This window comes from Rhinopithecus roxellana, chromosome 2 (assembly GCF_007565055.1).
Source record: "Rhinopithecus roxellana isolate Shanxi Qingling chromosome 2, ASM756505v1, whole genome shotgun sequence".
NCBI lineage: Eukaryota > Metazoa > Chordata > Mammalia > Primates > Cercopithecidae > Rhinopithecus > Rhinopithecus roxellana.
The window spans coordinates 120,483,567-120,509,463 of NC_044550.1; the positions used below are offsets into that span (position 1 = coordinate 120,483,567).

Here is a 25,897-nt window from a genome sequence, read left to right on the forward strand (position 1 = left end):
TTTATTTTGGGTTCTTATGAGCAAAACAGAGGATATAAACTGCCCTTGCCTTTGAAATAATAAACACCCTGAGACAATCTGTATTTCCCCTAAAACCTAACTAAAGATTTTTTAAAATTAGTTTAAACCAGATTGATTTTTTAAAGTATAATAATATCTCACAAGACCAAAATGTTTGCATGGGCATGTTCAGCCTCTCTGGTGCTCCTTCAGTCTTTTTCCAGGGAAAGCAGTACCAGTGACGGCAAAGAGACGAGACTTGAGGAGCAAAATAAATGTTTGAACCTGATTCTGTCTATTTGGCTGAAGGCAGATGACATGCGCAGTACAGTAGGTGCACCATCAGCTACAACAAAGGCACAGAATCCCAAACACTCACCCAAACCTGGGCTGCCTCTTTGTGAAGCACTTTCTGGACCGGAGTAAGGCCGGTTTCGGCTCAGCCTCTGAGGATAGGCAAAGAAGCACCCCTAGCTAGGATTCCTCCACAGACAGCCAGAGGAGCCCCCAGCAAGCCAGTTCCCTGGGCCTTTGAATACTTAGAACATGTGCATCAGTACCCTCACTAGTGCAGCCCAGGAGTAGGGTTCCCATGCTGACATCGAAGTCAGGGACTGTGCCTTTCTCCCTTTCTTCTCCCACTTTCCCTCTCATCAGCAACACCACCCTCTCCTTCATCGCCACCACTATCAACACCTCCATCACTACCACCAGGATGCCCAGGACACCTAAACTGGGGGCAAACTTGAGATGGTATCCTTGCTTCACAGTTTCCCAAAGGAGCAGGCTAACCCAGTATCCTGGAAAACCTGGAAGACAACAGGCCAAAGGACACTGCAAGAGAAAAGCGGATGTGTTTGTGCATTTAGGGTAGAGCTCAACCAGTCCGGTCCAGTCTGGCCTGCCTGAGTCAGTTTCTACAGTTGGGGACAACACTAGGATTCACCCAGTTGTCCCCTCTCATCCAGCCACCTTTCTAAGGCAGTGGTCTCTGTATTTGGGTTTCTGAGCTACATCAAGTCTTAGGCCCTTGGACCACAGCAGTTAACTGATAATGACAATGTCAGTGAGAACTGATGTTCAGATTACCATCTTTTATGATTTCTTTTTTCTGTACCATGTTGCCCATTTCCTTTACCACTTTCAATGCTATCTGGGGCCATGAGGCAATTCATTCATTTTTGCTTTTTTGTTTGTTTGTTTCAATTAAAAGCATAAGAAAAGCTAAATGTGGCAAGTTCGGAAGCTTTCAAAATTGAGGCCACTCACCGCTCTCTGATGGACAGAGCATCTCAATCCCCAACTCAGCCCTCCTCTGGACTCTGCTTCCTCCCTTCAATTCCCAAAACTCCCTTTGAGTCTGAAAGCAGCCAACCAACTAATTTCCCTGAATTTTTATATGTTCCCAGCCCCAGTGCAATCTTACTTTATCTACCTGCTCCCAAGGCCTAAATGTGTTTTTATAAACAGACTTTTTAAAAACGTATCAAATGTCAGAGAATTGAACTACCAGTATTTACACATTCAGGGTTTGCCTCCGGGTGAAAATGTAAACAGAACCCCCAACCACACTACCTGTATTCTTTCCTTGAAGAACCAGGTCTTAAAAAGGCTCTCCTTGTGCTCAAAACTGCAGACCCACCCAAGTTGGGGGTTTAGAGCAGTAGGTCACTATTTTGTTCCGAGCTCAACTGCAAGCCCCTGGCGCTTACCAAGGAGCCTAGTTTCAGTTAATCCCTATTCTGGGTTCAGTGCCTTAAGACGCTTGGCCGGGGACTTTCAAGGATGTTAACCCGTTACCTAGAAAAGGAATGGGTCCTGCACCGACTCTTATCCTGGGCTTTTAAGTCCCTGTCTCCTACCGCCCAGCCTTGGCAAACCTGAATATATATATAATATATATATTTCTCAATCCTGCTGCCCAAGACTCTAGGGCTAGTGGAGAGCAGGGCCCCAGCACTGAGTCAACGGCACCACCGAAGTTGGGCGCCGTCCATTCGCACTGACCTCGCCTTTCAGCCCCAACCACTTCGTCGGCGGTGAGCAAGGAAAGTACTGTCCTTGTGGAGTCCTTCGGGTGGGCATCGTTTTGTGGCCTGCGGCTGGACTCTGCCCGCCTCCAAAGGGCGATGACCAAGGTAGAGTATTTGGTCTCCCTTGGGCTACCCTGGCCTGCCCAGCGGCAAGCCCCAGGCCGCCCCGTCCCGCTGGCGCCTGCACAGTCTGCCCTCGCCTTGCTCTAATTTACAGCCCGAGGGCTCCTGTTGACACCGTTTTCCACGCCGAACTCCTTCGGGTGGAATCTGCATATACACATCAGCCTCCCCTCTCGGCTTGGGGCCAAGCCTGGGGTGATTTCAGCTCCATTGACCACCCGCCCTTGCCGCACGCAAACCTTCTCAAGAAGCTCACGCCACGTGGGCGCTGCGGGCCCGGGTGCCCCGCAGCCCGGTGACTTACAAGTGGAGATCCATTTTCCGTCATAATGCGTTCAAGATCACCAAGGCCGGCAGTCTAAACATCCAGGAGCCGTCCTCCCGGCCTGCCTCTTAAACTGGCGTTTAATGGTTCCCCTCCGATAACTAAACCTGCTTTCCACAGATGCCCGCTTTTATGAGGGAGGCAGGAATGCAGAGATATATTTATATGTTTGTTCATAAAAACTGGAAAATAAGCTCTGAACACGCTGTAAAAAATATTCAGTTACTTACCAAGCAGGCTAGTTAAACCAGGGAAACACCGATACCAGCCACACTACAGATTCGGGGAATCGAGGTGCCCGCACTTTGAAATCGCTCAAGGTCTTCGTTGGGGCTGGTGTCCCTGAAGGATATGGAAATAACAGCATTTACAATCGGCTTGACCGTTCGCCCGGAGGACTCAGCGGTCATCTCCAAAGTTTGCCGCAATAACGTGAGCCACCCCAAACAGCTCTAACCGGGGTAACTTGGTGGGTAACTCAATAGCCACTGAGACTGGCGTTTCGAGCCTGTAAACTGGTCAAAGAAACAACCTTCTCCAGCCGCTCCTTGTCCCTGCTGGGGCAAAGAGCGCCGGCTCCCAGCCGAGCCTTTGTGGGGGACCCCACCGCCCGCCACGAGGCTCCCGGCGCCCCTGCATAAAATTGTAAGAGGCTGCCTGCGTCTATTTTCTTACCTCGATTACCTACAAAGCACTTCGAAAAGCAGTACCTGCGTTTTCTTTCTTTCTTTCTTTTCAACCAGAAAAGAGAGCAGAGTGATACTATACCTGGTTAGAGATTCTTCAATATTTGAGACTTGGGGGGAAAAATATTTTAATAGTGAAGCATCTGTTAAACACTTGCATTATCCTCTGGCTGATAAAAAAAAAAAAAAAGTTTTTTTAACCCTGCCCCCCGCCCTAAGTTTTAATTATCTTATGGTTATGAGGAGGTAGCCAATCCTGGAAGAGGACCTCAGCAATTAGCAACGTGAACATCAAAAAGTTTTATTGCCGAGAGCTGGAGGCACCGCCCCTGCAGCCCCGGGATTGGCGTGAGGAGCCTCTGACGACATATATTAACCCGAGCAGCCCTAAAGATGTAGCTGTACATGGAGATCTTGCTGGGAAAATCCGCTTGCTCCCCTCACGTCATCCAGCCCAGGATAACCACCGCCGTCACCCCGGAGCTTCCTCAGCCACCGCGCAGAGCCCTCCGAGAGCCCGAGCCGCAGCCTTGGAGCTCCAAGGCTCATTCAGGGCCCCAGATCCTTAACCCGAAAAGAGAGGATCTGAGAAAATGGATGCACTGAGACCTCTCTGAAAACCCTCCGAGAGAGCCCGAGAGGAGCGAGGACACGTTACTCGCAGCTAAAATCACATTTAAGGACCAAAACAACAACAACCAAAAATTTCATTAAAACAATAAGCGCCCAAGAACCCAGATCGGGCTGGTAGGGGGAGGGGAAAAGCGGGAAGGGGAGGGTCGCACGGAGGTAGTTTTGCAGTAAGCAGTCGACCCCGCCGCCTCCCGGCACAGCTGGACCGGCTCCTCCAGCCGCGGCTCAGACTCGTCCCTGGATTCCGGGTTAGCTTCGGTGCCAGGACCGCGGCCCGGACTTGGATTCCCGAGACTCCGCGCAGCAGCCTCGCGGGAGCCCCTGCACCTTTGTATGAGCACGAGAGGATTCTGCCTCCGCGCAGCAGCCGGGGAAGCAGGAGCCGAAGCGCGGGCCGTGGAGCAAGGCGGGATCCGGCGGCGGCGGCGGCGGCCAGGGGCGCACGGTGCCAGGACCAGCTCGCCGCGCCCCATGGGGAGCCGGCGGTCGCAGCGCTGCTGAAGCGGGCCCGGCTGGCCAGGCGAGGGGACGGGGCCCGGGCTGCAGCAGCCCCCTCTGCGGCTGCCGGGCGGGCCCGGGCGCCCGGGGCCTGGGGGGTGGGGGGTGGGGGAGGACGCCGAGCGCCGAGGCAGGGGCCCGGGCCGAGGGCGCGGCGGGGCTGCGGGCACGCTGGGGCGCGTGGAGGGGCGCGGAGGGCGAAATGAGTCTGGTAGGCGGTTTCCCCCACCACCCGGTGGTGCACCATGAGGGCTACCCGTTTGCCGCCGCCGCCGCCGCAGCTGCCGCCGCCGCCGCCAGCCGCTGCAGCCATGAGGAGAACCCCTACTTCCATGGCTGGCTCATCGGCCACCCCGAGATGTCGCCCCCCGACTACAGCATGGCCCTGTCCTACAGCCCCGAGTATGCCAGCGGCGCCGCCGGCCTGGACCACTCCCATTACGGGGGGGTGCCGCCGGGCGCCGGGCCCCCGGGCCTGGGGGGGCCGCGCCCGGTGAAGCGCCGCGGCACCGCCAACCGCAAGGAGCGGCGCAGGACTCAGAGCATCAACAGCGCCTTCGCCGAACTGCGCGAGTGCATCCCCAACGTACCCGCCGACACCAAACTCTCCAAAATCAAGACCCTGCGCCTGGCCACCAGCTACATCGCCTACCTCATGGACCTGCTGGCCAAGGACGACCAGAATGGCGAGGCGGAGGCCTTCAAGGCAGAGATCAAGAAGACCGACGTGAAAGAGGAGAAGAGGAAGAAGGAGCTGGTCAGTACCAGGGGGCGGCAGGCGGTGGGGCTGAGGGGGTCAGGGAACGGGTGCTCCCGGCCTCTTTCCAATTGGGCTGAGAAATGGCAACTCGTGTTCTTTGGCTGCGTCCCGCGCCAAGGTTGTTTGCACCAGGTAGTGTGAGGATGGCTTCCGGCATAAGCAGAGAGTTGAGGGGAGGGTGTCAGCAGGAAGAGGACAAAGTTAGGGATGCTTTGCGCTGGTGATCTTACCTCCAGGTTATCACTGCCCCCTAGCACTTAGGACGGACCTCGAAAAGTCTGGGTCTTGATCTATCGCGATCGGACTGGTCTGGACGGACGCCTCATCCCGTATCTGTTAGACCCTTCTTTCGGCCTCCAATCCGATCTTGCTTTCAGATGTTTCCAGAATAAGTCTCAAAGAAGCCCTTGATTCCCATTATTTCACTATTGATAGCACTCCCTACCCCACTCCCAGAAGGAGGCTGCCACTGAGACTGAGTCCTGAGTTTTGTGATTGTTCTTATACTATGCCCGGAAGACGTAATGGTAAACATAAAATAAGTACTTTTGACTTCAAAATACAGTTCCAATTTTTCCTTGGCTATGACGTTAAAATGTAATTTTCCAGATGAATATATTCCATTGGCATTTCTAATTTTATTTGAATGAGCCGGTACATTTTAAGGGGAAAAAGGTATTACTATGGTCATTGTTTCAAAAATAACACGAAAGTAAATTGAGCCGTTTAAAGTTTCATCAGATTCCTACCAAGTGCCCACAGGGCGGTGGTGCAGGATAGAGCTATGTCCACGAAGGGCCCAGAAGATAATTGAATTTGTCGAATTTTTCTTCTTTGGCCCCTGCAGTCCTTTGGTGGCTGCATAATCGAGTGACCTCCCGAATAACCAGAGATTTCAGAGGCCTTGAAGGAGAGGCACTGCTGAGCCGGAGGCCGAGAGCCTCTGGCCGAGAGGCCCAGGCCGAAACAGGCTCCTTCGCCCTGTTTTTCCTAGAGGTGGATCTGGGATTGCTAATGAAAACAGAGAAACCAGACTTAGCGCCGACTCCAGCGCCCGCCCCTACATCTGGAGTAAGAGGAAAGGCCCCCAGCTCCTCCATAAACGACTCAAAAACCGGCGGTTGTTTATAAACTTGTGGATCCGGTAGTTGAGCTCTGCAGCGCGGAGGCCTCCGCGCCGGCTAGGGTAGCGCTAACCTTTGTAGCTTCTCTGCAGGGGCTGGGACTCCCCCTTCGTATCCTTTCCTCTCTGGTTCACTGTCTCCTCCGGCCCAGGAAGCGCCGGGTCGGTGTGGAACCAGGTATCCTCTCTGAATTTCTCTTTCCACTTTTCTTGCCCTCGCCTTCCCTCTGTCCAGAACGAAATCTTGAAAAGCACAGTGAGCAGCAACGACAAGAAAACCAAAGGCCGAACGGGCTGGCCGCAGCACGTCTGGGCCCTGGAGCTCAAGCAGTGAGGAGGAGGAGAAAGAGGAGGAGGAAGAGAGCGCGAGTGAGCCGGGGCCAAGGCGCCAGATGCAGACCCAGGACTCCGGAAAAGCCGTCCGCGCTCGGCTCTGAGGACTCCTTGCATTTGGAATCATCCGGTTTATTTATGTGCAATTTCCTTCCCCTCTCTTTGACCCCCTTTGAGGCATCCGCTCCCCGTCTCCCCCTCCAAAAAAAAAAGTGGATATTTGAAGAAAAGCATTCCATATTTTAATATGAAGAGGACACTCCCGTGTGGTAAGGGATCCCGTCGTCTCGTAGATTCTGTGTGCGTGAATGTTCCCTCTTGGCTGTGTAGACACCAGCGTTGCCCCCCGCCAACCTATCCAACCCCTTCCAGATAAAGACAGTGGGCACTAGTGCGTTTGTGAAGTGTATCTTTAATACTTGGCCTTTGGATATAAATATTCCTGGGGATTATAAAGTTTTATTTCAAAGCAGAAAACAGGGCCGCTAACATTTCCGTTGGGATCGGTATCTAGTGCTGTCCGTTCATCTGTGGTCGTTCCCTCTTTGAAGATGTTTCCAACAGCCACTTGTTTTGTGCACTTCCGTCCTCTAAAACTAAATGGAATTTAATTAATATTGAAAGTGTAAACGTTGTAAGTATTCAATAAACCACTGTGTTTTTTTTTTTTTTTTTTTACGGAAACCCTAATCTTTTAATGGTTGATACCTCAAGAGTTTTGAAAACAAAGCTGTTATACTTGTTTTCATAATATTTAAAATATTCAGAAGTAAACTAAATTATCATGATTGCCTCTAACTTTTTTAAAGACTCAGTGGTTCCAACCAGTCAACCTGACCTGCGGTCTACGCAGGAGGAGGAGGTGTTCTTAAAGAGAAGTGTCCTTGTTACAAACCCTGCAAAGGGTCTGGGCTCTGTCGGAGTGGTGTCTCTTTCCCTCTTCCACCAGCTGGAGAACGCTGAGTATTCTCTAGAAGGAAGATCTGGGCTGGAGAACCCAGCCCGGCAGTTCGCTCAGAAGCTGTAATAGTGCTCTTGCTTTCCTGAAATCAATCAGAAGCCGTTTCTTGAGGCCGTCAGTTTTTGTTTGGAGAGTGTGTTTCTGGTGGAGGAGTTGTGAGAACCCCGGCATTATTGCTGCAACGGGAACTAGTCTGGGTGCTTAATTCAAACTATGGGGCTTTCATCCAAGAAAAAAAAAAAGGAAAAAGAAAAGAGAGGAGAGGATTTTGCTCTCATCTGAGCAGGCGGGAAAGGGGAGTGGAAGGAGTTTCGAAAAAGTCCATGATTAGGTAACAACGAATTTTACGTCAAGTAAGAAATCGCGAACAAGACCACGGATTTAAAGGGGGGCGAGGGGCGGATTAGATTTACAAGGAGTTACAGGGAACTCAATATTAACTGTGCGGTGTCTGAAGTCTTCCCGGCCGCAGCCCAGCGGAACAAGCGATACCCTCCCGGGACTACTGGCAGCCGGGGACCCGGGATCTCTCCCTGTTGGGTCTTTGGGCTCCCTGAGCCCCAGCTCGTCCCAGAAGAAAGTCCCAGCGGCCTCCTTTGCCTGCAGCCTTGGCGGAAGCTTGAATCTCGGCTCTAGAAACCGGAGAAACTAAAGTGCCTGTGCCGGCTGAGGGGAGGGGAGAGGAGGCTGGGAGGGATTTTGGAAGGGGGTGGGGGGAGGAGAGAGAAAGGTGAACCGTATTAAAAAGTGGTTTGTTTCATGAAACGCCGCATATATAAATCTGGTGTTGGAGAGGCCTGCCAGAGGGTTTCCATCCTGGAACCCATCCTCAGGGTGATGTTCGCACCTTGGCCTCGGGCACAGACCCTCCCACGATATCCCAAGGGTTCCCGCGCCTAGCTGGTGTCCACTATGACCCCTCTGCCTGCAGCAGGCGGAATCAGACCCGACGTGGGCGATTTCAGAAGTGCCCAGGGAGAGACAAGCTAGAGGCTCTGCGGACTTCTGCGGGCGGCTGACAACGCGAGGGCGAGGGGTTAGAACAACTCGGCCAAAGCGATCTGAACTTTCTCCTCTTGGGTCAGCCGGCGCTGGGTCGACCTGGTGGGCGCGGGGCTGTGTTTACAGACACTTGCCTTTGTTTATAACACGGGGAGGAGGTGTGGGGGAGGCGCGCCCTGATTTTCTGTTGTTCTCCCAATCTTCCTGAGTTTGATCCAGTGGTTCCCTCCCTCTCCTGGTTCCAGTTGTCTTCTGCGTCTTTATTTTAATCCGCTCAGGAGAAAGCCATCAGGTCCTAGACTTGGAAGAAAGGAGCCTACCAAAGTGTTGGAGTAAACAGTGGTGGAGGAGGTGAGGTTTTAAAAACAGGAACCGGAGAGGAGTTGTCTTCACCACGCACGTACCCTTCTGTGCGCCTTGCGTAGCTGGTCTCCGCCATCTGGGCCTTAAGGCACTTTTGCAGGTTTAACACTTTCTCTGGCTTATTAAACAACAACAGAGGGAAACGAAAAGACCCCGGCTCACCATTGCTACAGAGAAACTTGCTAATACACATGCTTTTTAAACCTGCGCTCCTCTTTGGCCCCGGCCAAGCGCAGCCTGCCTCCTCTTCCTCAGGGCCAGCAGCACCAGGCCTGTTCACCCCACCCGCCCTGCCATTTCAACTCGCCAGAAACCCTAACCAGCCAGATACCCAGCAGACCCGACACCTCAGACGGCAGAATGCCCAGCTGCCTGAACCTGCAGGCGGCTGAACCCCCTAACCAGACGCACACCCCAACTGACCAGACTCTTCAACCGGCAGGACACTCCAGATTATCTGTTACCCCAGACGCTCTCAGCCACCCAACATCACCGCCCCACGTTGTCAAGTCCCAGGAAGTGAAAGGAGTACTGGGCAGGCGCTTCTTCTGAGTTTCCATGCTTTTCTCCTCCAACACTTATTTCTCTTTTAACTTCTTCTTTGTTTAAAAAAAATTTCCAAGCCTCTACTTGCGAGACCGGCTAAAAGGCCTCTGTTTTAATTGCTCGGATAATGTGGTTGCTGCCATTTTGTTAAGAGCAATCACTCCTGCAGGGAAATCACAAGCGTTCTAGACAGGCCGGAGCCGACAAAAATGTAGGATTTGACGTTAAAAGCTAAATGGGAAGCTGCGGCGGCGGAAGGTAAATTGATGGTAGATCTGGCTGTCAGGGCTCTGCCCCAGACCGCTGCGCAGGCCAAGCGCCTGATAACCCTGAAGCACCGGAGGGGCAAAGGCTTGGCCAGTTGTAGACTGTGTGTGTGTGTGTGTGTGTGTGTGTGTGTGTGTGTGTAGACCCATTCTCAGCTTGGGAAGCAGTTTGAAAAACTGCAGAGTGGGGGCCCTCCTCCCAATTGCCTGGGCACGACAACAACTTAAAGGGCTTTTCGAGGCCGAGACAGCAAGCTCCAGCTTTCGGGATAGGTTAGCCAGTAGGCCCAGGCATTTAGGAAAGGTGGACCTCTGGGTCTGGGCTGCCTCGTTAGGTGTAGGAGCACCAGGTTGCTTGATTGTGATGAGGTGAATGTAGCAGCCGTGCTAGAGAGCGCAGCCTGAGGGCCTCTTAGAAAGCACTTATGTGTGTGTGTGTCAGGAGTGGAGGGTGGCTCAATTCCTTCCACCAGACTGCTAGCTGCTGCCCCAGCTTGGCGTGAATTGCAGAGCTAGTCTCCCACTCGGATTGGTGAAGTAGCAGGAGAACGAGAGAGGTGGGCGCACCTGGAATTCGCAGGAAGGGTTGAGGAAGGTGAGGATGAGCTCAAATGCAAAGCGGCAGGGAGTACGAGACTTGGGAGTTCCTTCCCAGACTATAGATTTGCAGAGAGAACCCGGGCCAGTTGCAAGGGACACAAGCAGGGCAAAGCGTGCCAGGAAAACTGGGACTGAATATACACTGCGGGCCTACAAAGCGCAAGAAACCGCTCAGTTAGCCCTGAAGTTTTAATCAAATGTTGCGCGGATTTTGTTTTCCACAGCCGCCTTCAGCTCTCCCTGCCTGTGAATCCCACCCAGGCTCCTCGATTTGGAAAAGGAGCTGGCTAGTGGGTGCCAAGCAGAGATGGTCTTGAGGGAGGCTTGTGGCATGGGCCCCGCAGAGGGCCGAATCTGGACCCTTGTGACCTGAGGGTACCCATTCCCTCCGTTGGACCCAGCTCACAAGAGTCCAGATCTCCACGTAAGGAGGGGGCGCTAAGGAGTCTCCCGGACGCACAGGACTCCTGGCCTCCAAGAACCTGCGGATCTCTTGGAGAGAAAAACCCAGGAGTCACCCTCAGACTGGGGCCCAGGACCCTGGTTGGAGGCTCCAACAGCCCCCTCCCTGAGGAAGCTCCGCAGTGCAATGAATTGCTATTGGGATTAAGTCTACCGGGAATGGGGGTTGGGGGAGACCGACTACGTGTTTTTTAAATGTTTAGAAAGAAGGGGGAGGGGAGAACTCCGGGAGAGGAAACCAATCCCACGTTTCCGGGGGCAGGACAGTTCTGAGCGCGCCTCCTTACCACCCAGCCGCTGCGCAACGCGTGCTTCCCGCACAGCAACTGTCTGCCCAACTCCAATCACCCTGGAACCGCTAAGCGGCTTCAGTCTGAGGGCTAATGGAGGTTAAAGAGCACCAGGTATCTGACTTACGTGCACCGAACTTACAGATCTCTCGCCCCGTTTTCCCTGCTCTACCCTGCCGAAGCCAGTTCCCATCGTGAAGTGCACCCTCACCTCTTCCCCCAAGAGACCCCCCTGCACACACATTCCCTTCAAATTCTCCCGGTATTTGGGCCGCTTTGATGATCAGATGGTAGAGCCCTGATTACAAATTTATTCCCGGCCTCTCTGTCGGTCTTTATCTCCGCTATTGGGGACATCTGGGAGTGATTAGTGCCGCGCCCGCGCCCGGCCGCTCTCGCCTATCTGGCCGCGGCGGGGCCGGAGCCTCGCTGACGTCAGGGCAGACGGCTCGGAGCCATCCCAGCCGAGCTGGGTGTAATCGGCGGCCGCGCGGCCAAGTCCTCCCCGGGCCAGGCCGGCAGCTGGAACGCGCCGCCCGCCTGCGTATAGGGACTTTATAAATATGTATTTTTAGCCCAGAAGACTTTGTGTTTTCCTTGTTTGGGGTAAGGAGGGGCCAGTTAACGTCTCTGCTGCCCCCTCCCCACTCTAAATTTTCCAACTCGCTGCGGCTGGAGCACTCCGCCTGGAAAGCCTTCCACAGGCGGTCGCTTCTTTGCTATGTCCCTGCGCAGGCGAAGCTTCCCTGCGGCAGCAACTGCGTCCCGAGCGGTGCCAGTGCAAGTCCTGGATGGGATTGGGGTTGCTCTTAGGGGTAAGGCTCTTATGCCACCTTTTAGGGTTGCCCTCCTCTCACTGGCAACTGCTCCACCCTACAGCCCTCGGGCCAGAATTGTGGGAGTTTCTGTCTAGAGGGATGGCCTGGCAGAAGCTGATTACAGAATGCGATGTCTTTTAGCAGCTGCCTTTGCACCTGTTATTAAAGCCTAAAATACCAGCTAGCCGAGGCGCTGGACCCTCTTTCGCCCCGCCCTTCCCCCAACCCCCCAGGGAGTTGTCCTTGGCGCAAACACACCTCGCAAGGGCAAGGACGGCTGGCGGCAGCTTTGTCCCCTACTACGTCCCAGTGTTCAGAGTAGAGGCTGCATATATTTGCATAATTCCTGGACGGGCTGACTGACGCCCCTGACCCTAGCGTTCTGCGGGCTGGCCTGGTCTCTCCTGAAGTAAGGGGTGCTGGGATTAATCCAACACCTGAACTTTCCACTTCCCGGACAACTAGATACAATGACAAATTCAGCCCGGTTTTCACCCTACCTTCACCAGAAATTCTGATTCAGCGGGTCAGGGGCTCGACTGGAAGCCTGCAATTTTCAAAATCTCTCCCAGAGGATGCCTAACCACTGTACCAAAGGAAGGCACACCCACCCAGCCTGTCTCCCACCCTGGACACCTTCTCCATGACCCGTGTGAAGTCCAGGATGGTGAGAATGGGGATGGGTGAAGAGAGGCCTGCATTATTTAAAGTCTTTACAGGGAGAGAATTAGCCATATTATTGGATCAGCCCTACACCTCTGACTCATTAGGCAGCACAAGGATTCAAAGCAAACCCAGAAGATGCTGTTTATTCCTGCCGGGGATACAAAGGGCAAGCGGAGTGTTCAGTCAGAAGCTAGGGTGAATGTAACTAGAGGAAAAGGAAAACAGCTCGTGATGTGAGTGGATCGACAAGAAGATCTACTTGGGGTACACAAATAGTATCACAAATAATCAGGGAATCCAACTGAGGAAAATTCCCAAAAGTCCATGTCACCTCAGTTCTTTGAGGAAAGCCTATACACCAACTTCAAAGTGTCTTCATGTAATCTAGAATCAGAAAGAAACATTTCCTCTTGTCAGGGAAATGTCCCATTGAGAGCCTGGTCCCCTCTCCTACCTACCCCTGTCTGGAGCCAAGAGGGAAGGAAACAGCTCTATAGTTTGGGGGCTAAGGATAGGGAATGAGCCTTTTAGACAATTGTGTTCTCAGTGACTGAAGGATTTTGGCCTATTTGTGCTTCTAGAAGGAGGAGAAATGGGCAATGTCTGCACAAAATACAGTTTTCTAGAGTGCTGGAAAGTGGGTTCTCTATGATCTGTCTGAATGGCGGAGCTGACTGAGACACAGTTTTCTAAATCACTCAGGTCGCTCAAAAGCAAACAGCAAAAAACAAGCAAACAAAAAACTCCACATCACTTGTGCCTATAATACTTTCTTGCTCAGAGTATAAACAAACTTTCACTTGAATTAAGTGGAATAAATCCACATGGAACACAGGCTCAGAGTCCCAGTTTGGATTTTCAAGCAAAGAAGACAGACTTGCAGGTAGCTAAACTGTTCGTGCAAAAGATCAGAGGGTACTCACCAGGCCACTTCTGCAACTAACACCCTAGTTGTTTTCTCAAATAGTATTTTTAATGCATGACCAATCATGAGCAACCAGATCTAACCAACCTGATGCTTGCTTCTCCATGGCTAGATGGAGTGTTTGAAAATATCGTTCCTTAATGTATCACCACATCTTTTTTCAGTTCATTGGTGACCCGGAACTAAAGAATAAGGGAGACTCTTCTGTAAAGGCAGGTTGTTTGAAACTTGTTTTTTCCCCACCTGCCAAGATCCTTTACAACAAACAGTGTACCGACTCAGGGTCAGTGAGAATGTCCAACTTTCATTGCCTAGAGAAGAGGCCAAAAAAGATATGATCCTTAGATGGCAGTAAATCCATCCTTTGTAAAAAGATGGAAGCCAATGGCCACTGAGGCCAGTGCAGGGTTGCCTTCAGTTTAAAGTGGGTTGTTAATGTCGTTGCCTGGAGCTGACATTTTTGTCTTTAGGATAAGGCAGAAAAGCAGGAAAAGAAGACTGTTACTTTTGAAGAAAACGTGAAAACGCAACCTCAGTTGGTAACTAGTACTGGGCGAAGAAGGCAAGCCGGTGCGGTTTTAATGCAAGAAAGTAACGGCCAGGCCTCTTGACCTTCGCTTTGCAAATCTGGTTTTCATATTCTTGCTCAGTAATCACCCAAAGCCATAACTGTCTCTGAAATTATTCATTAAAGTCATTTTCAAGGATTCTCACAGGATGACTCTTTTACGTTTATGATCTTGTGAGAGCAATGACATCAGCCTCTGTTTTCCGCTTTTAATTAATATGCCTCGAAGAGGCGAGGGGCCGTGGCTGTGTGCGTGGGGAGGGGGCGGGCCGGGATGGAATCCGCCGGCCCTGGTGCTCCTGGTGCGGTCAGCTGAGCTCAGGCGCGCAGACATCCTTTGATTAAGGAGGGTATTTCGGGGAGTGCAGGCTGTGCAGAAGATCACGGCTGTGCCCTGTGGTGCTGTCAGCAGTGACAGATCCCAGATGGGGCCGCTACTGTATGGCAGATTGAGTTTCTCAGCAGAAAACTCACCCTCCCTCCTAAACGTCTTCAAAAACCTTCTCCAGATACTCCAGGTCTCTTCGTGTGAAACTGAAAAAGTTCAAGTTTTGAGTGCGTGTGTGTATGTTACGTTTTTTTTTTCTTCTTCCTTCATTTTTTCTCTGCACTTCTTCCTCCTCTGAGCATCTTCGGCCCGCAGGGCTACCTGGCTGCCAATAGCGTAGACGTGGCGGGCCTGGGGGTTCCTGTTCGCCTAGCTCACAGCGCCAAGCCGACGACACAGCACCGAAGGGCCCCGAAGGCAACCCGGTGGGTAGGGGCGCGGCGGAAGGGAAGTGGGGGGCAACTCTAACGTATCTCGGGAAGCCGGGGGTGGGCCGCACGGACCAAACACTCCAGTGCAGAGAAGGGGAGATGCTGGCGGGAAGCGGGGAGCAGGGGGCCGGGGCAGGGGGCGGCGCGGACACAAAGGCGGAAGCAGAGAATACTTTGGCCAGGCTCCTGAACCTGCTCCTGCCAGCCATCCGTCTTTGCTCCGCGGAGCGTCGATCCACCAGCCTGGGCATTTTCGAACGGCAAAGTGGAGACCAAAAAGAGGGCTCAGGGGCTAACTGCTAGGATTGGGAAACGGTGAAGACGGGTCCCAGATGCAGCAGGGGCTCGGCAGGGTCTGGAATGGGGAGAAGGGGGACTGCGGAATTACATACTGCGGCCCAAGGCTGAAGGCTGGGCAGGCCTCTCGAAGGTGAGAGGGGAAGCTTGAAAAGTAGGTTTCTGCATAAGAATTCACCCACTTAGGGATTGCTAGTCTGGGTTCCGAGTTTCACATTCCAACAGTGTGTTGGAAACTGTTGCAGAATCATTTGAACTTATTTTAAACCTTTATTTTAAAAAATAAGTAACTTTACATAAAAGCCCCGGGTTCCCTGCCTACCTGTATACAACCGAGAATCCTCCCGTCCCCCTGTCCCCCACCCTAGGTATCCAAGACTGGCTCCCGGGGAGCAGCAGTGGCTGGGAGAGAGGCAGAAAGGCAGAGGAAGGTGTGCCGCACCCAGTTCGGAGCTGATTTCCAGGCCCCACCCATTCCTGCCCTAGCGTTCCTCTGAAACTGTAGAACTTGGAGCGTTCCCGCGGGCGAAAAAAATGAGAGAACAGAAGGGGAACCTAGAGACAGCGAATACTGTTTTAACTTAAAGATAGGCAATTTCTTTTTTCTTCGAGATACTAGGACAGCCTCCTCCCACAGCCCTTCTGGGTGAGGGCAGCTTGCAGAGCCTCTATTAGGCTTACAAAAGGACCTCTGGGGAGCAGATAGAGGAGCTAAAAATACCTCAGACGCTAGGCCCGAGGTCCGGGAGGAGCTCATCACTCGCTCTCGCTCTGGCCCTGCCCAGGAGGGCGCTTTCGCCTTTTGCATTCCGAGGGCCGGGGCCGGCGAGGCTAGGGGCCCACACTAGTTTTGCCTTCACTTTGCGACCAGACCCTGCTCTTTTGAGGCTACGGTTACTCTTAATAAAGAAGAGCTCCAGTCCAATCTCCGGTAAAATCAGAAAATCAGACGTCACACTTTTGATGCTCTCCAATAAGCCCCCTCCACAGACTCAGTTTTTAAAAAGAAAAGAGGTGGGACAGTTAGGCCCTATTTTATACCAAAAACAATACGGTCACACAAAGATTCTTCTCAGGTTTGGGTAATGCGCTGTGTGGACATACGCAGTTACCTGCAGTCCTGGCACACCATCTGATTGTGAAAGAACCGGTGAACCCCTTATTTCAGCCCTCTCCAGAAAAAAAAAAAAAAAAACAGCAGTTACTTCCCCCTCGTGTCCCCCTTGGTTATCGGTAAAAAACGCAAAACTCCTTACATAAAGGCAAAACACACAATGAATTTCAAAATTCCCGCTCGCCCCTCCCGGAGGGCGGCTTTTCTTTTCTCTGCCCATGCTGGATGAAAGTGGTTTATTTTGATTTTTTTTCTTGTACCCACATGCCTTGTAAAAGGTTCCTGTGCACGGGCCTGGCCCCCCTCTGATGACCGCAGGGCCTTGCTTCCAGACTGCAGTCCCCGCCACTTGGTTTTTAAGTCCTCGCCTGGAGCCGAGGTGTAATTGTGACCCCGCCCGAGCCCCGAGCCTCCCGGGGGGATGGTTGGCCCGGCCTGCGTTGGGGCCGGGACCTCCCAAGTGGCGGCCTGGGCGCCGGGAGCCGCAGGGTCTTCTCCTTCCCTGCCTCCTCCCTCTCTCCCTCCCCTGCAGACTTTGCTCCTTTTCTCCTCATTTCCCCAGCTTGCTAAGCGTTACGGCGCACAGAATTTCTCTCCACTTTTTTGATTTTCTCTTGCCTTTTCCTTTCTAGCACCTTATTACCGCTCTCTCGGTCGCCTTCACGTTGAGATCCCAGGCCCAGAGAAGCAAAGTGGAACTTTGTCGAAATATGGGGGGAAGAACTGGGAACCTCTGGCCCCCTCGGCGCCGCGGTGGAGTCGGAACCCGGCGGGCCTCTGCGTAACGTCAGCGCACGGGGTAATTTACCTTCCCTGGGCGCCTGTCAATATGACTAATTTCCACAGGGGTCAAAAAGCCTTTCTCCAGCAGTCCATCTTGGAACGCTCTCTTACGCAGTAGAGGAGGTTGGTTGTTTTGTTTCCAACCCTAGAAATAAATACTCTTGGGGCGTCCCCGCCATGGCAGCCCGAGAGGAGCAGAGGAATATACACGGTGTCAATTAAAGGCAGTTTTCCTTGAACTCTGAACTATGATTGGGCGTAAACGAGAGCGACCTGCTTGCCTTTTAATACACATTACCTAACTCGTCCTTGATACCAATGGTTCCTTTAGAAACAGAAAATCAAAAAAGGAGGAAAATAATCATCGCTCCAGTTCTTCTCTGCCGCCTGCAGATGCCTATTGAAATATTTTATCTGCATTTCAGGGTGTAACTTAAATGTAGAGTATGTGCGCGTGTCTTGCTAATCTGGCCTGGACAAAAAGTAAATATATTATCCGGGTAGTGTTTTACAATAAGTTTTAAACTGCTACCAAGCTGTAAGTGTGAATCAGTGCTGTGGAGCCAATTAAACATTCTCTGTGACTCGCCAGAAGCGGCTAATTGATACTGGTAGCAAAACCTGGACTCACTTTAAGACGTGCTCGGAAGGAAGCCTACGTGGTTAGCGGGTCAGGACGATTCTGTCTGCAAAGTCCTCTCTTGCATGGAGCAGGGAGTGGGAAGATGAAGAGCATTTTTGGCTCCCGTGGGGCACCCAGATGGGCCCCTTGGGTCTTCGAGGAGGTAAACGTCTTCAATCTGGGGAACTGGTGTCCAGTGAGAAATGAAAGTCGCTAAATAACCCATTTTTCTCCGACCCAAGTTCAGGCACTGAGGCCCCAGCTAATATACTTCTCTGAGTTAAATGTTTAACAAACTCTCTGAAAAAAATACGTCCCCACCCCACTTCTTGTGACCTTTAGGCAAGTAAATGCCTGGATTTGGAGCAATTAGGAGCCTCAGTGGAACTCACGGGAAACCTAAGAACTAAGATAACCAAGGAGAAGCCTAGGAAGCCTCACAGAGGGCTGCCTGAAGTCGTGGTCCCTGGCTGCTGCCCGCACAGGTGGGTGACACACAGCCCCACCACCTCCCCCCACAGCCTGACCTCCATACCTGCTCTGCCATTCTGGCCACATGCAAACACACACACACACACACACACACACCTCTTTCCTTCTCTCATCTGTTGGTGCATTTATGACCTAATGAAAGTATATCCTTTAGGGAAAAGACTGTCTATAAAACTTGAAATATGAAGAACCCATTTGGATATTCCCACTCCAGGCCAGGCCTGAACTTGAAGTTTTTTTTAGCACAAACACCTTGACTCCTTCTGTTGCTTCTATAATCACCCTGTTATTTTTACTAAACGATGAGAATTGGTTCTAAATGACCTCTGCTCATTTCCTGTGGAAGGAGAAAAGTCTCCAACCTGAGAACATATCTTTATTTGCTGGAAGGTATTCTTTGGCGGGAAAGGAGGGGAATAATTTTACTTTCTATCCCTTGTCATCTTGGAAAAATCCTGACACTGTACGTTCCAACTTCTGCAAACAACTGGGGAAACCAAGGATGCTTTCAACTCCCTTCCATTTCCTTCCTGCCCCACCATTTCCCCCAGTTGCCACCTTTTTGGGTATTACAAACATTGACCCATTCTTTCTCATGGTCACTATGTGAAATGCCTATCAGTTTCCAACATAAATGAGTGCCCTTTGGAAATCCTACTGTTAACCACCTGCCTTTGTGGGAAAAGGCCATCTGATTTTGTGTTTTGGGGAGGGTCTGTTTATTGCCACAAATGGATAGAATAGATATTATTGCCTTGTGATTTTATATATAGCATATCTTTAAACAAGACAGTTAAGTCTCTTATTTTGCAATTTGACCTTCGCTGTAAGAGTGGCTTAAGTTGTTTATTAGCTGGGACTATAAAACAGGAAAAGCTGCAGGAGAAATAAACAAAAGAATGAGCTGAAGAGCTCTATCCTTTGGTAGAGTTGATTTGTTTATTTGCATATTTCTTGAAAAGGAAAACAGTTCTAGCTTAAAATCTTTTTGTCATCCAGCAGCCATTTAATGACCTATGGGTAGAAGGGGTAGATTGTTCAATACCCTGTTTAGTTGATCCCTTTGTTTCTGAGTTTACATCACGAAAGGAGTTTACATTACTCCCCCCTTTTTTGTTTAAAGTTTCATGAGTAGCAAGAACTTTTACACCTACGTAAAGCCTTGGGAAGGGAGCAAAGTGCTCAGTCTGCTAAGGTGTAAGAGGGTGTACATGAAGGGGAGTGCTCTGAGAGGCAGCCATTTCTAGGGAAAGGTCTTGTCCTCTTAGTAACAACAAAAAAGTCCATTTTCAAACATCTATTAGACAATGTCAATTTTTCGTTTCAATTGTGTTCTAGCTTAGCCTTTCCACTTGGGAAAGTGGAAAGGACTCAGCCAGTCCTCCAAGTCTCTGATCCTAGAACTTAACTGGAGGAGCAAATGGCTTTAAACTGACAAGTCTCCCTATTGGGGAAGTTGAGGGAGGAGAGGAATAATGTGCATTTTGCCTCACCTAAGATTTTGTACTTCTGTGAACAAATATTATTTTCTAGTTCGGTTTTCAACTTATGACCCATTGAGCAAAACAAAGTTATTGCATGTTTTTCAATCCCATATCATCAGTAGGTAACATCCTCCTCCTCAGTATGTGGTATTTTGTGTGAATATATTTAGCATCAACTCTCTCATATATATATTCTAATCAGATTAATTTTTCATGAACAAGCAGTAATTCTCATGGTTTAAAAATACCCAAAATGTACATATGAAAAGTCTCTCCAGTTTCCTCACCCACTGTGATTCATTTCTTATGCATCCTCTCAGAGCTTCCTAATGAGTGGAAAAGCAAATAGAAATATCATCCCTATGGTTCATAGAATGATGCAGGTTGCTCCAGTTGTATCTGTTCTGCTGGTAGGGAGAGAGAAGAAGGAGGGCATCTTGGAAGCTTTGAAGAGCCTCACACCAAATAGAATTTGGGCAAGGTGTGAGATTCCACCTGAATGTAATTTCAAATATCTGGGAAAAAGAAGATGGGGCACATGTGGAATAATCAATCCCTAGGTCTCCAAATTGGATTGTCTTTTCTCTGTGGATGAGGACAAAAAATTAGAAAAAAGAGAAATAAAAGAAGTAAAAACAGTGAGATCAAATTCTGTCTAGAATTGTGGGAATATGGCTCCTCAATTTTTGTGTGTCCCCTCTCTCCAACTCAAACTGAAAAGGTCCACATTGTCTGCATCATATAAGTAACAATACATTTTCTCCTACCATAGAGAGGTTTTTGCTATGTTCTAGTCCATAGATGGTTTCTATGGGTTATAACGGAAGGAGGTGGGGGATTAGGAAATACACATTTATCACAAAACAATTGAGACAAATTTTGCAGTATAATAACTATGTGTAGACTTGATAGACCCCAGGCATTTTGCCCTTTACAAATTCAAAAAGGCATGAAGGTAAAGACAGAGGTGACTCTTCCCTACACAGAGCAGAGGACACCTTCATTTACATCAATGTGACCCTTGGAGAGGCTGAGGGGTCTTGCTCCCCAAGTCTAATACAGACCTTGAGTGACCTTGGCTATCCTCCACCTAGGAGTTAGATATGGATGGAGAAAAGGACACATCTTGTAGGAAAAGTGCCATGTATAGGGTCCCTATAAAGTGCCAGGGATAGGGGCAGTTCTGCTCTCTGGGATGCTCTGTGACTTGTAGTACCTGGCCAGAGTTGCAGTTAAGTTGGAGTTAAGGAGCACCCCCAGCTGCTCCTTCCCTTATCCTTGTAAATGGTGTTGAAAGCATTTTCAGCTTCTAGATGGACTATAGCCATTACTTTCTCTGCATGTGCACGAGAGCCAGGGGAGAGGGTTGCTAAGTATCCATATTTTCCATGCATACCAAAAATTTTTCTTCTTCCACTTTGGGCTTCTCCCCACTCCTGCCTCATAGTAATACAAGATGAAGTAATAACAACAAAAGCTTCCTGCTGATTCTCGTTTCCTCTGAACAGATGTATTTTCCCCTGTCCCTCTTAGGGACCCACTGCTAGGTTTTAGCCTTAGTTGCTGAGGTTAAGCCATCTTCTGAAAGGGGTTAGTTTTCAGATCACCCACTATATTGGACTAATGCCCTCGCAGGACCAAAGGGCATCTGCTGGGTGAAAAGGACCCCAAACCCTCTGCCCCCTGCATCCCTGGAGTTGTTCATCAGACTGGAAGCCAAAGGCCCACATAACTCTAATTAATGTGTGCATATATTGGCCAGCCTCTTGGACGATTTTACCATTACTACTTGAATTGGCAGGGTCAGACAGTCTGATGCTTGTGTTCTGATGAGGATTTACAGTTCCAATGAATCATGTGACCATGAGTAGACGTGGATAGCACCGTGTTCAGGAGATCCGCCTCTGGTGCTTTCCACCCTGAGGGTCTCTTTCTGTTCCACAAGGAAAGTTCGTCTGGGAGGAACCAACCAAAGAGGGAGGGCACCTGAGAAGTTTAAAATGTCCTCCTCATCTGCATCTCAGCACAGAACATTACTAAGCCAAGTTTATATACATGCATTATAATATATATTACATAACATATATACACAGGAATACAGAAAAAAAATTTATCTTGAAAGTGTTGAATTTAAGACTGGAAATAGACCTTTAGAGTTCATCTGCTTTAACCTCTTTTTCACAGATGAGAAGACTCAGATCTAAAGATTTAAAGATGCTCTTGGTACCTGGCCAGCATGTAGCACTCATTCATGAAATTGGGGGTGAGGAGGGCTCCTCTCCCCTCCTTAGGTAGTTATTTCCAGGGATCTCTTGTTTAAGAAAAATAAAGGCATAAAGAGAAAGTTGCAGCAGAAAACGTTTTGCAGAAAAAGAAAAAACAAAATACAAAACGAACAACGGTGTAGAGGGCCAGGCCAGCCGAGAAAACAGGTAGCCAGAGAAATGACATCTGAGGCTGGTTAATTGAGCAGGCCTATCTCCACCACTTCCTGAACGTCTTCACTCTACTCCAAGACTGCTATTAGAGGCTAATGTTTTCCACGGGGCGCGGTGGCTCACGCCTGTAATTCCAGCATTTTGGGAGACCGAAGTGGGCCGATCATTTGAGGTCAGGAGTTTGTGACCAGCCTGGACAACATGGTGAGCTTGGTGGCTGGCGCCTGTAGTCACAGCTACTCAGGAGGCTGAGGCAGGAGAATCGCTTGAACCCGGGAGGCGGAGGGTGCAGTGAGCCGAGATGGTGCCACTGCACTCCTGCACTCCACCCTAGGCGACAGAGCGAGACTGTTTCAAAAACAAAAAAAAAGCAGCAGCACACCACGTACTTTGTTTTGGTTATTCTTTGTCTACCCCAGCCCAGAAGAATAGATTCTTCTCTACTGGAGAGAGGGAATTGTGTTTCCAAAAGAGTAGCAGCTCTCATCAAAAGCGCTAGTGGATCTGGTGACAACGTGGACAGGCACTTTGCTCGGATCCTGGAGATTATCGACTGCGGAGACAGGATGGAGGACAGCTAGGGCTTCCGGTTGCCGGGGTGGGAACCCGGTTTTGGAGCGCTACGTCACTGGGCTGGAGAGAGGTTATATCCCAACTAGAGAGGATTCACAGGGAGTCCCACCCAGGGAGAGGGAAGTTGCTAGATCACCACGCTGGAGAGAAGACTGCAGGAGAAGAGAGACTAAGTAGCTCGAAACGGGGCTTCTGGATCTCCCTAGGGCTACCTCTGCAAGGCACCAGGTCGGATCTGCAGACAGAACTACCTGGATGTGCCTACCTATTTGTGGCGGGGTAGGCACCAAAGTGACTCTGTTTTGCATTAATTCATATATGTATGGTTTTGGCCTGGGTCTTAGTGGGGTTGAAGTTGCCCCGGTGTTGCCGGACAGAGTTGTTCTGGGAGCCTTCGGCTGTCTTTCCTTAGGCCTTAGGAACAGAACAGGACAAAAGTTAAAATCAGCCAAGCAAACCAAACCACAGCCCCACACGCCATCCTTCCATTGCTGGGGAGCAGTGTTCTGGCTTCAGTACTCAGGTTAGAAATTTGAATAAATGGAGCCAGATCCTGGACTACACCCCGGGGACAGCGTTTTAATGTAAATGTAAAATATGCTAGTAATAATCACTTTTGGGCCCTGAAGCGCCATTAGAATCTGTTTAATTATAGGGCATGAGAGAAGCATTACCAGCTAATTAAATCAATCCTATTTGTAATTCTCCCTCTGCTGCTGCCGACTTGAAAATGTGAAATTGCTTTTTAAACGAGCCCGCATATGAATTTTTAAAACACAAGTGAACTAAAGTGAGAAGCAGGGGAAATGAGAGCGAGAAAGAGAAGGAAGGAGACGCAGGTACTGGGCCCGAGTCAAGAGGCATGTGGATGAATCTCCCCGGGCGCCTCGGCTTCCTTGCCTTCCAGACCGCGCTCACAGTTTTCTTGCAAAACAGGCGGTTTTCTCTCCTTTCAGAGGTTTCCGCTTTCTCCTGAGGAATCTCTTTCAGCTCCTGGACATCTCCCTCGAGAAGGGCCCTGGGGCAGGGAGGGGCGCAGAGCTGGCCCGGCACCCCGAGTCCCGCGTGCCCGGCTGCAGCCGCGCGGCCCGGGAACGGGTTCTGGCCGACGGAAGGGAGCGGCGCGGGGAGGAAGTGAGCTCACTCAAGAAGGAAGGAAAGAAATGAGGTTTTTGCCCGGCAGCCGCCAGGCCGAGGCGCACAGCCCGGGGGAGACGCTGTGAGCCCAGGTCCCGCCACCGCCCTCCAAGGAGGCCGGGGGCAGAGGCCGGCTTTGCGAAGCGCTGCGGCCGCCGCCACCGACTCCGTCTAGACCCCGCGCATACTATCCTTGGTGTTCCCCGGGAGGAAGAGCGCCAGGCTCCACTCGCGAGGTTCAGGCCTGCAGGACAGAGTGGGAGTCTCAGAGCGCACGAGGGCTTTATTCAGGCAGACGCCGCCTTCAGTCCCCATCCTCCTCGCGAGTGAGATTTCGCTTCTGACGCTCACGCACGCGCGCGCGCAACCCTCTCTTCTTTCTTCAGTGCCCCTCGAAAAAGCAGGCCCTCGAGCTTTGATTTTCCATTAGAGCATTGAGTTATTTGCATGAGAAAAGAGGGAGGACTACCACCAATTCTGGACTCCTCTTTAGTACTTGTGAAGTGAAATAATATGCAGTGGGGTCTGTTTCCAAACCTGGCACATCTGCACTGTCTGCCACCAGCCGTACCACCACCCGGCTGCTCCGATGCAGTCTGGTTTACGGAAATGTTCTAAAGAAGAGGGAAGCTGGCTATCTCGCCTGGGCACCCAGCCCTGCAAGCACAAACTGTGGGAGTGCAGGGACAAGCTTTCCAAACTGACAAAGCCGCCCAACAAATGTGGCGGCATTTATCCCAAGAGCAGGCATTCCCACCTCGGCCTCCCGGGCCCGGAGTGCTTCTCCCACAGACTCGGCCCAGGATGCGGAGTGGTAACTTGGTGGCCACAGAGTGCCTTCAAGTCTGGAATGAGGCGGCGATGTCCTTAACTTGGCCAGGGGCAGGGTGGGTAGGAGGTGAGGAAATGTAATTCTCCCCTGCACTGGGGGAGATTCGGGCGGCAGGCCTTCTCGCCTGCCTTTCGGGGGGGCCCTGCCCTCACCTGAGGAGAACTTTCATGGGCACCCACCTACCGCGGTGGCTGGGGCGAGGGCTGTGGTCTGGCTTCATCTGTGTCTGGCCTGTGGTTTGGGCGTCCTGCGACTAGAGACTGCAAAGGTCCGGAAGGTGGAAAAGTTCAAACCCCTCCATGTGTGGTGGTGGTGGTGGGGCGTGGTGGGGGGCGGTTATTGTCAAAGCATATGTGTCGGATTTGTAGGCGCTCGATCTGGAGTCAGTTGGAGAAATTTCCATCAAGCTAGCACCTTGGCATTTCACCTCCACCTCCAGCTCCTGCAGAATCGCCCATATACCTCTTGTCATCTCTTCCCAGTGGGTTGATAGGTTTCTTCATAAAATTAGCAAGTCTTGTTTTCCGCCTGACTTTCAGCAAGATGGCTATCTATTTTTTGACTTCTAGTCTTGCTCTGTGCCTTTAGGCGGGAGGAGGGTGAGTTCTAGGAAGCCGTCTTGTGTCAACTTTAACAGTCAGGAAGAGGGAGCCGACAGGGCTTTTCTCGGGCTTTTCCCAGGCACTGCCAGCTTGCCCCTCCCCCTCTTCTCAGGGCGGACCGCACCCTCCACCCATCTCCCCCTCCCCCACATTCCCTCTGCAGTCCTCGGCCAGTAGCAGCGCCAACCGGAGCCGCACTCGGGGCAGCAGGGATTCTGGCCTTCCAGGCCCGCCAGCGGAGGGCCCTTGCTGCCTGCTTTGGAAACTCTCCATTTTCCCACAGTATTTCACATTCATATTACTTTTCACACCCTGTTAGGCAGTAATGGCACTGAACCTGCTAAATACTTCCATGCACCCAGCCAGCCCTCCCGCGACTGCTCCGGATGGTCTGTGATACAAAAGGGATTGCTCTCTCATCCTGCGGCGTTGTTGGCTTCTCTTCTCTTCTCTTCTCTGATCGGCCTCCAGAGCCAATGGTGGTTCTGGTGGTGGTGGCCACTGGGTGGGGGCGCTCAGGTGTGGAGGAGGTCTTAGCGCCCCCTTTCAAGCAGGTAGGGGAGATGTGGGAAGAAAGAGCTTGGGGACAGATGTGGCTTTTGGTAGTAGTGTGAAGTTAGATTGGCTATTTTTTTTTTTTTTTTTTTTTTTTTTTGAGACGGAGTCTCACTCTGTCACCCAGGCTGGAGTGCAGTGGCCGAATCTCAGCTCACTGCAAGCTCCACCTCCCGGGTTTACGCCATTCTCCTGCCTCAGCCTCCTGAGTAGCTGGGACTACAGGCG

At 51.1% G+C, this 25,897-nt stretch overlaps 1 protein-coding gene across 2 annotated transcripts; it reads left to right on the plus strand.

The window, feature by feature from the left end:
• The first annotated feature begins 3,564 nt into the window (after window positions 1-3,564).
• On the plus strand, window positions 3,565-20,174 carry HAND2 (heart and neural crest derivatives expressed 2). 2 transcript variants are annotated; one of them, XM_030919450.1, is made up of 2 exons: window positions 3,565-5,055; window positions 6,417-7,302. In XM_030919450.1, the coding sequence occupies exons 1-2, from the start codon at window positions 4,501-4,503 to the stop codon at window positions 6,513-6,515; spliced, it is 654 nt and encodes a 217-aa protein (XP_030775310.1). In that variant the 5' UTR covers window positions 3,565-4,500; the 3' UTR covers window positions 6,516-7,302. The 2 variants fall into 2 exon arrangements, with proteins under 2 accessions (XP_030775310.1, XP_030775306.1); XM_030919446.1 differs by lacking the exon at window positions 6,417-7,302 and adding an exon at window positions 16,784-20,174 and having other exon boundaries at window positions 4,380-5,055.
• Window positions 20,175-25,897: the final 5,723 nt, after the last annotated feature.